At 42.1% G+C, this 14,851-nt stretch overlaps 1 protein-coding gene across 8 annotated transcripts in view; it reads right to left on the reverse strand.

Moving 5' to 3' along the window:
• Window positions 1–14,851, reverse strand: part of LOC118100961 (protocadherin-15) — a 133,423-nt gene that overhangs the window by 72,556 nt on the left and 46,016 nt on the right. For all 8 annotated transcript variants that reach the window (XR_007032321.1, XR_007032320.1, XR_007032318.1 and 5 more), the window contains exons 10-16: window positions 10,345–10,453; window positions 8,854–8,966; window positions 7,990–8,196; window positions 5,643–5,777; window positions 2,577–2,726; window positions 2,352–2,443; window positions 1,693–1,794 (exon numbers count right to left, since the gene is read on the reverse strand). Coding sequence is in view for 4 of the 8 variants with exons in the window: in XM_035146520.2 (XP_035002411.2) it covers window positions 1,693–1,794; window positions 2,352–2,443; window positions 2,577–2,726; window positions 5,643–5,777; window positions 7,990–8,196; window positions 8,854–8,966; window positions 10,345–10,453 (908 nt within the window). In the remaining 4 variants the exon portion in view is untranslated. The remainder of the gene's footprint in view (window positions 1–1,692; window positions 1,795–2,351; window positions 2,444–2,576; window positions 2,727–5,642; window positions 5,778–7,989; window positions 8,197–8,853; window positions 8,967–10,344; window positions 10,454–14,851) is intronic.

Here is a 14,851-nt window from a genome sequence, read left to right on the forward strand (position 1 = left end):
CACACAAGGTGAGAACCGGAGACTTTGTCCCCCATCGTCATTATGAAGGGATCTTCAAATGGTCAGTATGAATAATTACAACCAGCAAAGAATTGTGAACCTGTCATTTAATTATTTCGTTTCAGTGAGACTCAGTGTTTCACGTCTCTAAGACTTTAAATTTACATTCATCTGGAGCCACTAACTTCTAAGACCTGTGGGGGGGGGGGGATTAGTGTGGAATTCAGAAAAGCTCAGAGTTAAGGTGACGTCTGATGGATACGGTCTTATACAAAATGTTCATACTGCTTTCCTGTATTTTAACATTTAACCAGGTGAGCTGTTTGAATCCTCATCAGGAGCCTGATGAACAGAAATCGTATCTGTTGGCTGACGACAGGTTCAATTAAATTAAACATCTGACAGTGACTTCCTGCTTTGAAACAAGCAACAGTCAGAATATTCCTAATAGACCTGCTCAGCCAATACTAAAGAGGAATTATCACTTCAGTGTTGCTCTGTGCATTTAACTCAAACACTATTGTTTGTATCAAAGATGAAAACATGATTCTGTGACTAAATGTTGTTTTAGTTCTGTGTTCACTGTTTAAACACCTGACAACTTCACCCAGCTTTTCTTAGAGTATCAGCGAACAGGCTCCAACTCACTTTGTAGGTCTTTTGTTTTCATTGATGTCGATTCCTCACGTGAGTTTTGCTTATATGCGTTTCTGTATTTGATGATGTGCAACAAGACAGAAAGTAAAACCTGGAAACTAGGAGGAAAAGGAAAGAGGGAAAACATGCATCAGAAGGAGCCAACACCTTTTGATGCATGTTGTCCCTCGTTTTCTGCAAACTGCAAAAGCACATGGCCCCTTTCCACGAGTCCCTTTTCTATGATGTTTTTTTTTTTTTTTGAGCGAACTTGAGGCATGAAATAAAATAAAAAAACAATCAAGGCATCAAACTCTCTGCCAGTGCAGCTGCTACATCAATCTGTGGAGCGGCGCAGTTTGACCGCGTTCCAGTGAGTGAACAGCTCGATGGCTGGATTTGCTTCTGTTCTCCGATACCGCACGCCAATTTCTTAGAGTAAAATTTCACAATTTAAGTGCTCGCTGCCATATTTTAGCTACCAAATCAATAAGCAATAGAGTTTACACAAGATTAGGAGCAGATGCCTTTTCCATGAAATAACCAGAGTTGGGGAGTTTGTGAAAGTTATGGCATCTTATTGATTTAATCCATGAAGAAGAAATGAAGGGCAGGAGACAGGAGAATAAAAAGAAATATCATCTTATCAAGTCACTTCTTATCCTTGAATGCATTTTATTCTTCTCTCATCTCGTTCTCGTTTCAACATTGATTCTTCTGCATTTGGGGAAATTGTCACTTCGCTGACATGCACATGGCATAATTTTCTTCAGGTTACTCAAGAAGAGTGTAAGAAGTAGTATTGCACCCTTGCATTCCACTTTGCTCTCCTCCTCCATTTTCCTCTACACGTCATTTTCCAAAATAAAACCAGACCTGATGATATACATCTAAAAATGACAAAAGCCTCAGAATGGTGAATAGAATGATGGAAGAGCAAGAAGCAAGAAGGGAACAATGGAGAAATACGACGAGCAGCTGACAATGAGTGTGAGCAGCTCTGGAAAAGTGATGACATTTCATATCTCAGCTCCAGACAGATGAGGAAACCCTTACCGTCGCTGAGGTGCAGGCCCATTGTCCATGGCTTCCACAGTCAACGCGTAGCTCCGCCCCACAGCGAGGTCAACACCCGGCGCCACACTAATGATCCCAGTGCTGTGAAAACAGTTGAAGTATGCAGCATTGTAATTTTGATTCTCTGCGCTGTATTTTATATTATTATTAGTATTGAAACAATAACAGAGACTCTGAGGTCCTTAAATAAACACTAAACTAAAAATCTATACTTCCTGCTATTAGAGGTGATTTTCATTATTATTATTTTCTTATGGGGAAATAAGCTTATTTTCTCCTCTGCTGAGTTTTGGTCTTTAAACTTCAAACGTGACATTAAGAGTTTTTGTACAGATTGAAACAAACAACAGGACGTGTGAATAAGTGAGGTTTACACAAGGTCAACCGTGTAGGGAAAGCAGTACGTTAGCGAACCAGCCGCCCCTCCTGTCCACCGTCAGTGTCTGCACGTGATGCCTTCAGGTACAGTGTTCAGTGAAGGTCAACCGTGTTTTGGCAGAACTCGTTTTTGGCATAAAAAAAACCTTCTTTTATCACATAATCAAATTCTCTTCCAGGAAGCAAATTATCTCGTAAAATATTGATACGTCTATAAATTCTAAATAAAGACAATATCACTGTGCAAATTATATAATTACCTGTTTTCAATAATAAAGTGTTCCTGGGCTCCAGCTAAGATCCGGTAGGTGACTTGACCATTGGGACCTGCATCAGAATCTACTGCCGACAGCTGGAAGAGAGTCACAAGAGTCATCTGTCTGAATGTATATAGTTTTACGGCATAATGAAAAATGTAGTTCCAAATGTATTTCACAATATCTCCTCATCCTAATCAGATTAACACTGACATGGACAGTGTGTACCTGTAGCACCGTTTCTCCAGGCATCATATCAGTAAACAGGTTGACATTATAAGAGACGTTAGCGAAAGTCGGAGTGTTGTCATTTGCATCCAGCACTGTTATCGTCACGGTAACCGGAAAGCTCTGCTGGACACCGTCTGACGCTAATAGCTGCAGACAGACAGAGACACACGGGGAGAGACAAGAAGTAAGAATACATTATTTTTTTTGACAGGATAAGGAAAACACACTTAAACGCTCCTTCTTGCGGGAGATGTTATACTCAGCCGAGCCACAAAAAGCTACCTCTTGAGCTTCCCGAGGTGGGCGGACTGTGTGCTCAGCACGCCCTTGACATCTTGATAGTGTCAGGTTTGTATTCTTGTTTCCTTTGAGGTGGAATTGCTCTGTACGTTTTCAATCTAAATCCCTGCTCTGGGTTTATTTATATGTTCTGGTGGGTGCAGCTGAAAAGTCTCAAAAATCTGTGAACTAATCTGTCCCTGCTGTCTCCTCTGTATTTATTTTCACCCGCGTGCGGAGCAGCTCACGAGGCTTGTTGACTGCGCTACCTTCAAGTCAGAGAAATCTAGTGTAAATATGCACAAAACAAGCATAAACAACCTTATTGTTTGAATGTACATTTACTTCTTAAAATACACCTTCCACATTTTATATCACTCAACGTTTTTTTCAAGTGTACTTGGACAATTCATGAAATATGTTTAGCAGCTCTAATGCAGGGAGTTCGATGTGAAAGGATTCTGCTCATATTCAGGTTCATCATTTTAATTTGTGTTATTACTTGAGTAGGGTACATGCTTTAATGTTCAGTGAACACATCACTTTCCTCAAACTGTCCGTTGCTGCAGCTCCTCTTTTCAGCCTCTGTCTCAAACACTTGGTTTTAGCTCCTGTTGCTTTAAGACCCCCCTCATGATTAAGCCCAGTCTGCTCTGATTGGCCGGCTGGTTGCTCACTCTGTTGTGATTGGTTAACCACTTCCAGCATGTGTAGGAAGTGTTGGCCTCAATTTTGCTTAAGAACACTAAGAACAAAAAAACCTATATAAAACACTAGAGGAAAGAAAAACTATAAAAAGCATCACATATCTCCTTTAAAGATGAAGCAGCTGCTAGCAAATGGTAAGTTTAACTTAGCATAACGACAAGTATGGGTAAGTAGCTAGTCTCTATCCAAGGTAACAGAATCCACAGATCTAATTTGTTCAATCTTTACAATAAACACAGTAGAACACTATGGGCACTAGCAGGTTTCAGACCTTTATCGTTGTCATATTCACATCCAGCGGCCACCTTATTTAACAAAGCAAATACTCTTCTCTCATCCTCCAGTCACGCCACTCTCCCGTAATGCAATCCCAGCAAATTGAGCTAACATGTCCTCATCCATGTTTCACATATCACACGCAGTGCATATCAAAGTGCTGATCAACAGAAACTTCCTCACCGATACCAATCTTCTCCACGAGCTCATCTGCCGACAAATCATCCTGGATGTCTAATAGCTGACTCACTCTCCCGTCCTTGAGTTTAATTTCTCCTGCTAGGCTTTCATGATGATTACCGTACACCTCTGCCTTTCAATCAATACACCAGGGCCCGTTTTTCCATCAAGTATGCATCAACTCTGCATGAGGCGCTGCACAGCCACACACAAACACACACCCAGTAAGGTGAGCAGGCTGAATTTGACGAATAGCACACTACTGCATGAAGTAACAATGCTGTACATCATATGGTTGGACACGTGCACAAACAGATACCCTGTGCTCGGCAACAGGAAGTCTCCCTGTGCCCTAGTAACAAAAGACAAGACGGAATTCGATTGCACTGGAATACAAGAGGGAGAGTGGCACATCGAGAGGAACAACAAAAGAGAAGAAGAGCATGAGACGGACCTCACCAGTCTAATGGAGAGAGAGGGACAGGAAGGAATCACTGGAATACAAGAGGGAGAGTGGCACATCGAGAGGAACAACAAAAGAGAAGAAGAGCATGAGACGGACCTCACCAGTCTAATGGAGAGAGAGGGACAGGAAGGAATCACTGGAATACAAGAGGGAGAGTGGCACAACGAGAGGAACAACAAAAGAGAAGAAGAGCGTGAGACGGACCTCACCAGTCTAATGGAGAGAGAGGGACAGGAAGGAATCACTGGAATAAGTCACATTCCCTACGATCTAATGAGGAACCTGTGAGAACTGTCATGTTTCCTAGAGACATGGCGACAGGAAGATATTCTGGATAAGGTTCAGACAGACAGGATTAAACTGAAACCCAGACATCGACCTGTTGGCCAAGGGGCTGCATCCATGTAGCGTTTATTCCCCCGGCTGTTCACACTCACTTTTCACTGTACTCCACTAGCCTTTCTTCCACTCGTGTTACCTGAGACTCCAGACTGCATGAACGATCTCTTGGGACTGAATAACACTCTTCCTACCTCCACTCAGTTTGTGGTCTGCACCACCAGAGGAGACACGAGCCTGGACCTGCTGTATGGTCACATTAACAGGCCGGCAGTTTCTAGCTCGTGCATTTTCGCCATTCAATTACTTTGTATTTTTTTATTTTCTTGCTATTTTCAGTGCGTCTTTCTTTTGTTTTTGTTTTTATCTTTATTTATTTACTTCCGTTTTCCCAACTGCATGTTGTGGAATTGAAATGAGGCAATTTCCCTGCAGGGATCAATCAATCAGTTTCTCAGAGTCTGATTCTGATTCCACGTCAGAGCCAAGTACTGGCCTGAATGTTGTAAACAAGCCAGTCGCTCATAAAAATCTGTTACTACATGAAATTAAATCTATGCTTAAGCAGATGTGGAGGTAAATTAAAATCTGGATTTACTTTATGAGAGGGTGTATGTGTGGTGCACAGTTCATCCCATCGGTCTCTTTTTTCTTCCTGTACCTGTTCGTCTAATTCCCTCTCTTCCTCATTCTTGTTTCCTTTCCTCACCTTCAGATAAGAGTCCTTTTTCAATACCAACACTACGGTTCTATCAAGGGTCTAGGATGTGAGATGAAGTGCACATTCAGAAGCCCACGCACACACTCTAGAGTACCGTGAATGTATAGAAGTCTTGTGTCTCTCTGTCCAGCGGCTGCAGCAGCGTGATGTATCTTCTGATTCCAGTCGCGGACACGGAGAAAACGTGAGAGTAGCTGTCCAACGAGAACTGGAGCTGAGGGTCCTTCGTCTGTTGAAGAGAAGGAGATGTTTAGAAGTGTACAGAAAGTATTGGAAGAACCCTGAACCCTGAAGATCCGGCTGCTGGTTCAATTCTACCTGGGAGCTGCCAATTATTATCACAGCAGTGTAATAGCGACGACTGAGCACCGTGATTGGTTCAAGGAAATGAGTCCACAGAGAGTTTAGGATATTGGGTGCTTGATGAACATAGAGCGACAAATCAAAAGAGCTGATAACAAAAGTAATGATTTAAGAAGACAAGAAACTGCCTCTTTTCATGGATGTAGTTGATACATTACAAATTATTATAATAAATCAAAATAAAAGCCTGAGTACGGGAGTGAAAAGAAACACTTCACCAGGAGAAGATGAATGAGTATTTCTTCCCAGGATTTCTTGACATAACGATAAGAGATGTGTGTGTGTAAGTGTACCTGTATCTTTGTGGGGACCATTTTAAACATAGTCCTGACGGAGTGAGGACGTTTGGAGAAAGTGTGGACATTTTGTCTGGGTTGGGTTGAAGAGTGAGTGTGTGTGAGAGTGAGAGTGAGAGAGAGAGAGAGAGAGAGAGAGAGAGAGAGAGAGAGAGAGAGAGAGAGAGAGAGAGAGAGAGAGAGTAAGTGCTATATTCAGTGATAGAGAGGCAATCCTAATCCAAGTCCTCCTCTGACATTACCCAGAGAGGCACCTCCTCTGTGTGTGTGTGTGTGTGTCTCATTCCAGATAAGGCTGCCTCAGCAGGGTGGGGGTGCGGGGCTGATAATATTGTCGATGTAGCCAGTGTGGATATTGAGTCATAAATAAACACAAGCACACACACTCGCAGTCGTATGCACACACATAAATAAAAGTGATGGAAGGCACATAAAAAGCAATTAGGACTAATCATGATTGTTTGTACTTGATGCAGGAGGAAAGACCAGGGTTAGCAATATTTAAAATAACTGCACATATATCAATCTCCACACACACACACACACACACACACACACACACACACACACACACACACACACACACACACACACACACACACACACACACACACACACACACAGGGTCTCAGGAACACACACGTTATCCCCGCTAAGCCCATTCCCTGCTGTGGGGGTCTTTCAGCGAGCGATGGACCAGAGCTTGTTTTTTTTGGTCAAAGCGACTACATGCTACATCTTAAACAAATGAAGCTCTCTGGGATGCATCAGCGATAACAATGTCGCAGCGCTGTAAATTCTTAGAATATCACTGAGAGGCAGACTAAGAGGGAAACGGTTTTATCATCCAGATTCACAGAGAAATTTAGAAAGGGCACCTCACACACAGCAAGCATCACACACAATGCAGAGAGTCAGCAGAACAGAAAGGAGGCTGGAAAAAGGACGGTGGACCAACTGTTCATTTGTGTAAGATAACACTGTCTCCGTGCTGCACGCAACGGGATTTGTGTTTGGTTTGTTGAGTCCTACATCACATTTGAAACCCTAATTTTCAGAGCCGATAAGAAAACTCATTTTACAGAGGAAACAATAGAGAAAAGATTCAGGTTTGATTTTACATTTCACCTAAAATAAATATGTTTTGATCTATATATTTGGTTCTTTGTGCATTTTCTTTATATTTATAGTTTTAATATATAAGCATACACAGCACCAGCATTAAGCCCTCCCCTAAACAAATATTGTCCAATCACAGGAGGGCATGGCAGGTCTGTCAAACTTGGATTTCTCCACACTGAAGCAGTGTCCGCAGATGTGTAGTTGTTCTTATAACAAAAACACTTGTCAATGAGCAATAAAATTTATGATATAATTTGTGTCATCAACTAGTGGAAGCTTTAGAGAACGCAGCAAAAGGAAGTAAAGGCAGGATGAAAGAACACAGCTGATACCTACAGGCGTCATATTGGCTGTTAGCTATAAAGGAAATAGATGCAACCAATCATAAAAGTGACACACGTAAAATACTGTATCTTGTTTAGCTGAATGTGAACGTTTATCATAACTACTACAAATCATTTTATTTATTTGCACACGGTCATTAAATAAATATAAATCACTAATTACCTCTGTTTAAAAGTTTCAAAGAGAAACAACAGTGTATTTGTATTTAGCATTAATCTGATTATTAAGTGCAGTAATTTGATTTGTCAGTAAGATTAATACTAATTAACGCCTGATGTCTTCATTGGTGACAGCTCTATACGCTCTTATTCTCACCTCCTCCACATCATTATCCAGAGCGACGATGGCCAGTGGTGCGGACAGGCTGCCGCTGGTCGCTATGGTGGTTCCCACAGGTGATGCTTCGCTGACGTAGCCATGGTAACTTGTTTCCAGGAAGTAGGGCGCCTGGTTGTTTTCATCCAGCACTTCGATTTGGAGGTTGGCAAATGCTGGCAGGGGGTGGCCATTGTTCTGTTCTGCCTAAAAGAGAGAGATTAAGTAATTGTTCCCTTTTGGCCCTGGTGTCTCACTTCCTGCTCTCTGACAGCCATTAGTCCTGCTGCTGAGGTCGTATTAAATTATAATACTTCACACAATAAATGTTAAACAGCGCTCAGTAGAGCCCTTAGCTTTGATAATGGTAATAAAACAGGCCAGTTACACTAGCTCGGGTTTATTTCCTATCAAAGTATAGGGCAATTGGATATAAATGAATTGATGACCTGCAATTTTTTGATGGGGGTTTTATCATTGATCTTTTATCTTAAAGGGACACTGTTTTTATTCAATTTGATGTTTGTGATTTAGTCTGATTGGATAGCGATAATCTTGTGTAGTAAAAAAAGCCAAGTGTCATTTCATCAATATTATAGACACAGATCCACACACAGCTTTAACTGCAGCAAATTCATCCCATAAAAGAAATGTTCAACTTTCAGTTCCAGTTCAGCAAAACCTTTCTATGTGTACATTTTATGAGAGTAACCAGATATACAATATATTTTCTTTATTTAATCTCACAGAATAAAGGAAGCAAAATAAAAAAATGTCCCCATTCCAGAGGGAGGTTGTCTTTTCAATGAGACACATTCTGGGAGAAGTTAAACGTCCTGTGTTTGCGGCTCCGGGGTTCCTCACCTTAATCACCAGATCAAATCTGCGGTACAGCTCTCTGTCGATGGGCCTCAGCAGCAGGAGCTCCGCTGTGGTTCTGTTCAGGCTGAAATATTCTGCATAGGTCTGAGGTTTGCCTGAGAAAGAGACAGCAAACACAGAGACACAATGAAAGAGGGAGGCATGGCTAATGCTTCCCAGTTTTCTCATCTCCGCCAATGAGCGAACACACAGTATACGGTGCTCTGCAATGCTACATTGCTCAGCGGGGAAATCAAGGTCTGGTGCCAGGAGCAGCAGCGCAAGCACACGTGCACAATCACATTTCTTAAAGTGTGTATGTCTTTGTGTGTGTGTGTGTATGTGTGTGTGTGTGCGTCTTGCATCCTTATGGCTAACACTGATTGTATTGGCTTCTACTGAGGGATGGTGCATTCAGAGACAGCGTGAGTCCCTCGATGTTTGTGGTTACAGATGTTTGTGTCCGAGCTTGAGTGAATACATTCTGGGTTGTTGTCCAAAGTAACAACCACCTACTGTTTCTAATGAAAACCACTGGCTCTAACCGCACTATTCTACAACATTACATCTTCCTAAAACCACCAGAATCTGCTCTTTTGTTCATTCACCCTTTTTCTTTTTTAATCATAGATCTCGGAGGAGCTCAAAGTTGCAAACAGATTCTTCTGCCTCTTGTGACACAGTCTCTGATAATCCTTACTCAGACAGATTAGTTTCACAGGAGGAGTCTGGGAAACGTAATCAAGTCAGTGTCAAGACGCGTCAGTAAATCCTAACCAGTTTTTGGTGACAGCATTTTATTACTTTGAACAGTGATCAGACGTCAATCATGTCCTGCAGGGACGGTAACTAATCAATCAATAGTAAATGAAGCTACTTATGAGGGGTGGATTCAGTCAATTATATCTGTCATTTGGAAACATTCTGAAAGAACGAGCACCTAAACATTGAAGTTAAGATGTGCTGGTGTCATTCTGAATCACAATTTATTTGATGAATGGTCGATTAAATAATATTCCTCTTCTGTGACTATCTGGTTAAAGGGGCAGATACAAGATTATTTTTTAAAATCACTTTCCTTTTTAATCAATTTTTATTAAAGGTGTTTAGATCTAAGCGTTTGATTATCAGACTACTTTCTTTTTCTGCTCTGTTATTCTACTGTAAGAGCTGCACAGACGTGTAGAGTTGTTTGGCCTGGAACAGTTACGTCCTCCGAGTGCCACTCTAGTAATAAGTTTCACTTGGTGTTAATGAAGCCCTAACCCTAACAACACATCGGTGAGATTCTCCTGGAGAGGGAGTCATGCTGTATGGATTAATAATCTATAATATATAATCAATTATTTGTTTTCAGCAAGAACACAAATTCAGAATCAGATCAAGTTACATCATCACATTTTTGCTCATTTAATACAATCTTGCTATTAAGCAACTCTGCTCATGTGTATCATCTCACTGCCCAGCCCGAAACCCAGAAATACCCCAACCTACCGATGAGGATGGAGTATAAGATCCCTGGTCTTTCAGACGGAGGCTGGATGTTTCTGTCTTGGTCCACAGCTTGAATCGGTGGAGTCACATTGAGAGGATTCACCTTATTCTGAGGACAGAACCAAGGTAAACAATAAAATTCAACAGTTTGGCACAAACGGTCAAAACCACTTCCTACAAATATGACAAATCAGTTATTAGAGTCTTCAGATCACAGAATAATATCTGACTTTTTTTATACTTACTGAACCAAACAGTGGTGGTCTGTCTGATTTAGTTATTTCTTCAATATAAGCAAAGCTCTACAGATGCTATTTACTGTATTCATGGTACAACAAGCTCTGTGCGGTGCCAGCAGAGCCAGCGAGAGATAAACAAAAAAATCAATTGTTGGCAAAAACACACTGTGGTCGACATTAAATCACAAACACGCACACCCACACATAATTCTGTGTAAGTGCAGCACACACAGAGCATTAAAGAAACGACACCACCATTACATTCACTGAAATAAAAATCACAACACACAACAACAATTAGGAGCCATTTCGATTGTGCATATATATTGTATCTGTCCATATAAATGTGTTTAGCTGTGTATACACACACACTGAGCCAGTGAGTGTGTGGATCCGCATCTGTATGCGAGTGCGGCTCGGCTATAACGTTGACTTATAATAGTGCAATATGCTAGGGTGTGTTGTACCAGGACCCCAGTGGGAGAAACCGTCTATAGGATCAAATCTAATATCACCAAAGCTGTAAAATGTCAAACCAAGCACACCAGGTAGACTGCACATATTCCCAGATGAGCACAGACACACACACACACACACGCCATAGACAATTCCATACTCCTGCTATGGTACAATACTTTACCACAGCACCTGTCATGCAGCACTTAGCCATGACAGAGCTATATCTCCTGCTGTCTGTCACTGAAGGAGAGGTGAGGCAGGGGGGGCGGCGGCAGAGAGGAAGTTATGGCGAGTAATGAAGCGGAGTAAAAGAGGATGTAAATATATGGAGGGGGAGATGAATCTGTCAGGGGGGGGGGGCTGCAGCGAAATCACTGAGGATCAAATAGTGAAAATCATTAATTGAGTTCAAATGGATAAAAAGTTGAGAAATATAAACGCACTGGTGTCCTGGAAGGCTCAACGTCACACACACACACATATATGATTCTGCTTTTCTCAACAAGAACAGACCTTTGCATTTAAACAGGCGACGGGTTTTACTGTGAGTTACAGTATAGTCACATCACACCTGCCTTTTTATTGTTTCAATATTTATCGTTTAACCTTTAGTTTCCGTCTGTAGACCAGGAAGCAGCATGAGCGTGACATTACTGTGCTGCTCTTTATGATAATTCTTTACAAGAGATGGCACTAAGGACGATTTGAATGGTCACGCGTGAGCGTAAAGCCATACGATGTAATAACTAGAATGGCACTCGGTAGAGCGGATACCTTCAGTCCCCTTAAATTCAATCAGGCTGCACCACATTGCACACACTTAGACATCAGTCCCCTAATGTGCCTGATCCATTTACTATCACCGTGGAAATCAGTGGAAATGTCAGAAAAGGCCCAATCAGGCGATGTTGAAGAAAGAGGTAAAATATTCCTGAATCCGCCCTTTTATCCAAATCTGCAGCAGGATTTAATTAGGATTCTTTCTTGGTTCATACGACAAACTTACACCGAGTTCCAGTAGTTTTTGCCTAATCCTGCCAACAGACACACAAACAGTTCTTGGTGGAGGTAATGACTAATGAATGAGGCACTTTGTAGTTTTGTGTAGGATTTAGTCTCTTGTATTTCCAGACATTAAAATTAAAAAAATGACCCATTAGTGTCCATGTTTATTTAATCAAATGGCTTTTTTTGGTCCAATAAATAGTTAAAACCCAAACTGACCGAGTTCGACAGCAAAGACAAACAAGAAAAGAGCAAATATTCACGTTCAAAAACTCAGGGTTAACCAGAGCATGTGAGCCAGCTGTGTGATGCCACTGATTCACAACCACCAACTTTAGGCTTGGGAGAACTGGATCAGGGAGAGCCAAACAAACAGGACTGAATTAATGGTACGGAGAATGTGGACCCCCCCCCCCCGAGCAGAAACGTCACGCTGAGCGGGTGATACTGAAACGCTCTTTCCTCTCTGGCCTTTCAAAGCTTAAACTGGCAGAAACATGCAGGACATGAAATAACAGCAACAGGTACCAGGCGGACATGAGCTCCTCCGTTTGGAACGACCCTACACCACCACCTGGCAAGAGCGTGTGTGTGTGTGTTAGTGTGTGTGTATGTGTGAGAAGCAGCTGTGCCTGCAGGTGGTTGATCCAGAGAGCGTCCAGGAGATCAATCAAGGACGGAAACATCCATGAGGGCGTGAAAAATCGGCCGACATTGTTGTTACCTTGTTGTTATTGTACGTTATAATCTTGCGTTAATTACGTCATTACCAGTACAGAGAAAATGTGTAATGTCTGAAAGCGTTTTTTAAATTCCCGATGAGCTCACTATATATTGCTCGATACAGTTACCACCACATAGTGAAGTAGGGTATAGTGAATGAGTTATGAGTTATACAGCCGCCATGTTGTCCGTGGTGCAGCACAGAGATACATCGCTCCCCTATGGCATTACAAAAAGAACAGGTTGCTGTTTCCACGGTGCAGGCCCCGCAGTGCTGCAGAGCCGCACAGGCCGCGTGGAAAGCAGCAGCCGCAAAAAACAAAGTTACGGCATGAAGCGATGTTGTGTTTGATGTTTTGTTCAGGGTCTTGTAGCTTGTAGCCAATCAATTGCCTGCGTGACATAATGGCAAAGTGGATGATTCGTCAGGTATTGGGAGAGTTGTTTACCGGGCTGTTCAATAATCTATTTTTTAGAGGCTGCAAGACTTTTGAAGTAAATGTGTGAACATGGCCTGACAGCCGACTGCTCGGCACAAATGACCAGCATCTGTGTGTGTGGGCGTGCGAGGGAGAAAGAGTGGAGTAGCTCTTCTGGCTCCAAGGCTGTGAGGTTGTCATATCTTATCTGTCTGATTAGGACTCAAACTGTTATCTCGCTTTGACTCGATCATTCCTCTCCTCACTTCACCTCCTCTGTTTTTTACAGCACAGCAAAAGCAGCTCTGGACTTTCCACCTGCTTTGGTATTTTCCACCTCTTTCTTTCTTTCTTTCTTTCTTTCTTTCTTCTTCTATCTATTCATCCATCCAGTAAACAGGAACCCTAACCTCCACTCACTACACTGTGGTTCACTCGAGCAGAGCGTATCAGGGTTCTCTTATCGGACGGCTTCAAAGTCGGCTCATAATCAATCAAACCGGGCCCCAGACACATTGCTGCTTTAAATAAATGAGAGTGCGTTCAGGCACATCTAATGGCAGAGTTCCCGCTGTTGGCATAAACAGGCATTTATTCAAACGATCTGAAATAATTCAGTTTAAATCTATGAATGTTAAAGAAAAAATTAAGCTTTAGTGTTTTTGCAGTAGGTTTCAGGATAAGAGAAAAAAATGAATCATCACCTGCCGATGCAAATTGGTCAATGAGGTATGGTAAATGTTAATGGGCTGCATTTATATTAAAGCTTCTCTAGTCATATCACTTCAGTATCTTACCTTGGGGACTGGAGCCGGGGATCAAACCTTCACATTAGTGCACAACCTGCCCAAAAAATGTAAGGTTGCGTAATGTGCACCACGTAGCATTGTGCTAACACCTTGCAACCATCTGCATGAAGCAGCCTCGCATATTTTTACCATAACTCAAAACTTCATATGCTAATTCTGATAAATACACTTTTTAACCGTTTTCAGTCTTCACTGCATATTTTATACAAGTCTAGTTCCACGTGGATGTAAACTTCAACTTGACCGGTTAGCGGAGGCGTTCAATCTCGAGGAGGTAAATCTAGTTTATCCTGTGATGCTGTGGGATCATAAATACTGAAATCAGTGAAGCGTCTGCCGTCTTTAGAAGTTCTGTATTGGGAGCAAATTGACAACTGAGAACACATTTTTGTGTGAGATGCAACATGTTTTATGGAACGCTTCAGATTTTAGAACCCCTCAAGTATTTTCCCAGTGTAACGTCTCTCTCTGTGTGTGTGTGTGTGTGTGTGTGTGTGTGTGTGTGTGTGTGTGTGTGTGTGTGTGTGTCTGCCTTCACTTCTCCCCTTCACACTCCAAGCTCTACGCACCTCTCCATCATAAACCCCGTCCTTGCCTGCATTCACTTTCTCCTTCTCAAAACCATGAGGTGTGTAAAGTTGATTTACTCCTGTTGTTCCTCGCAGTGCTTCTCTTGGCAGGGAAGAGTGAGTGTGAGTGTGTGTGAGTGTGTGTGAGTGTGTGTGTACATGTGACAAAGTCCTCAATATAGACAAAGAGACAACGTAGACAATGTCCGGTTGGGAATTGACATTGACATCGTTATGGGTGTGTGTGTAGGTGATTTATTGTGTGTGTGTGTGGTGGGGGGGTG

This window comes from Hippoglossus stenolepis, chromosome 21, assembly GCF_022539355.2.
Source record: "Hippoglossus stenolepis isolate QCI-W04-F060 chromosome 21, HSTE1.2, whole genome shotgun sequence".
NCBI classification, from domain to species: domain Eukaryota; kingdom Metazoa; phylum Chordata; class Actinopteri; order Pleuronectiformes; family Pleuronectidae; genus Hippoglossus; species Hippoglossus stenolepis.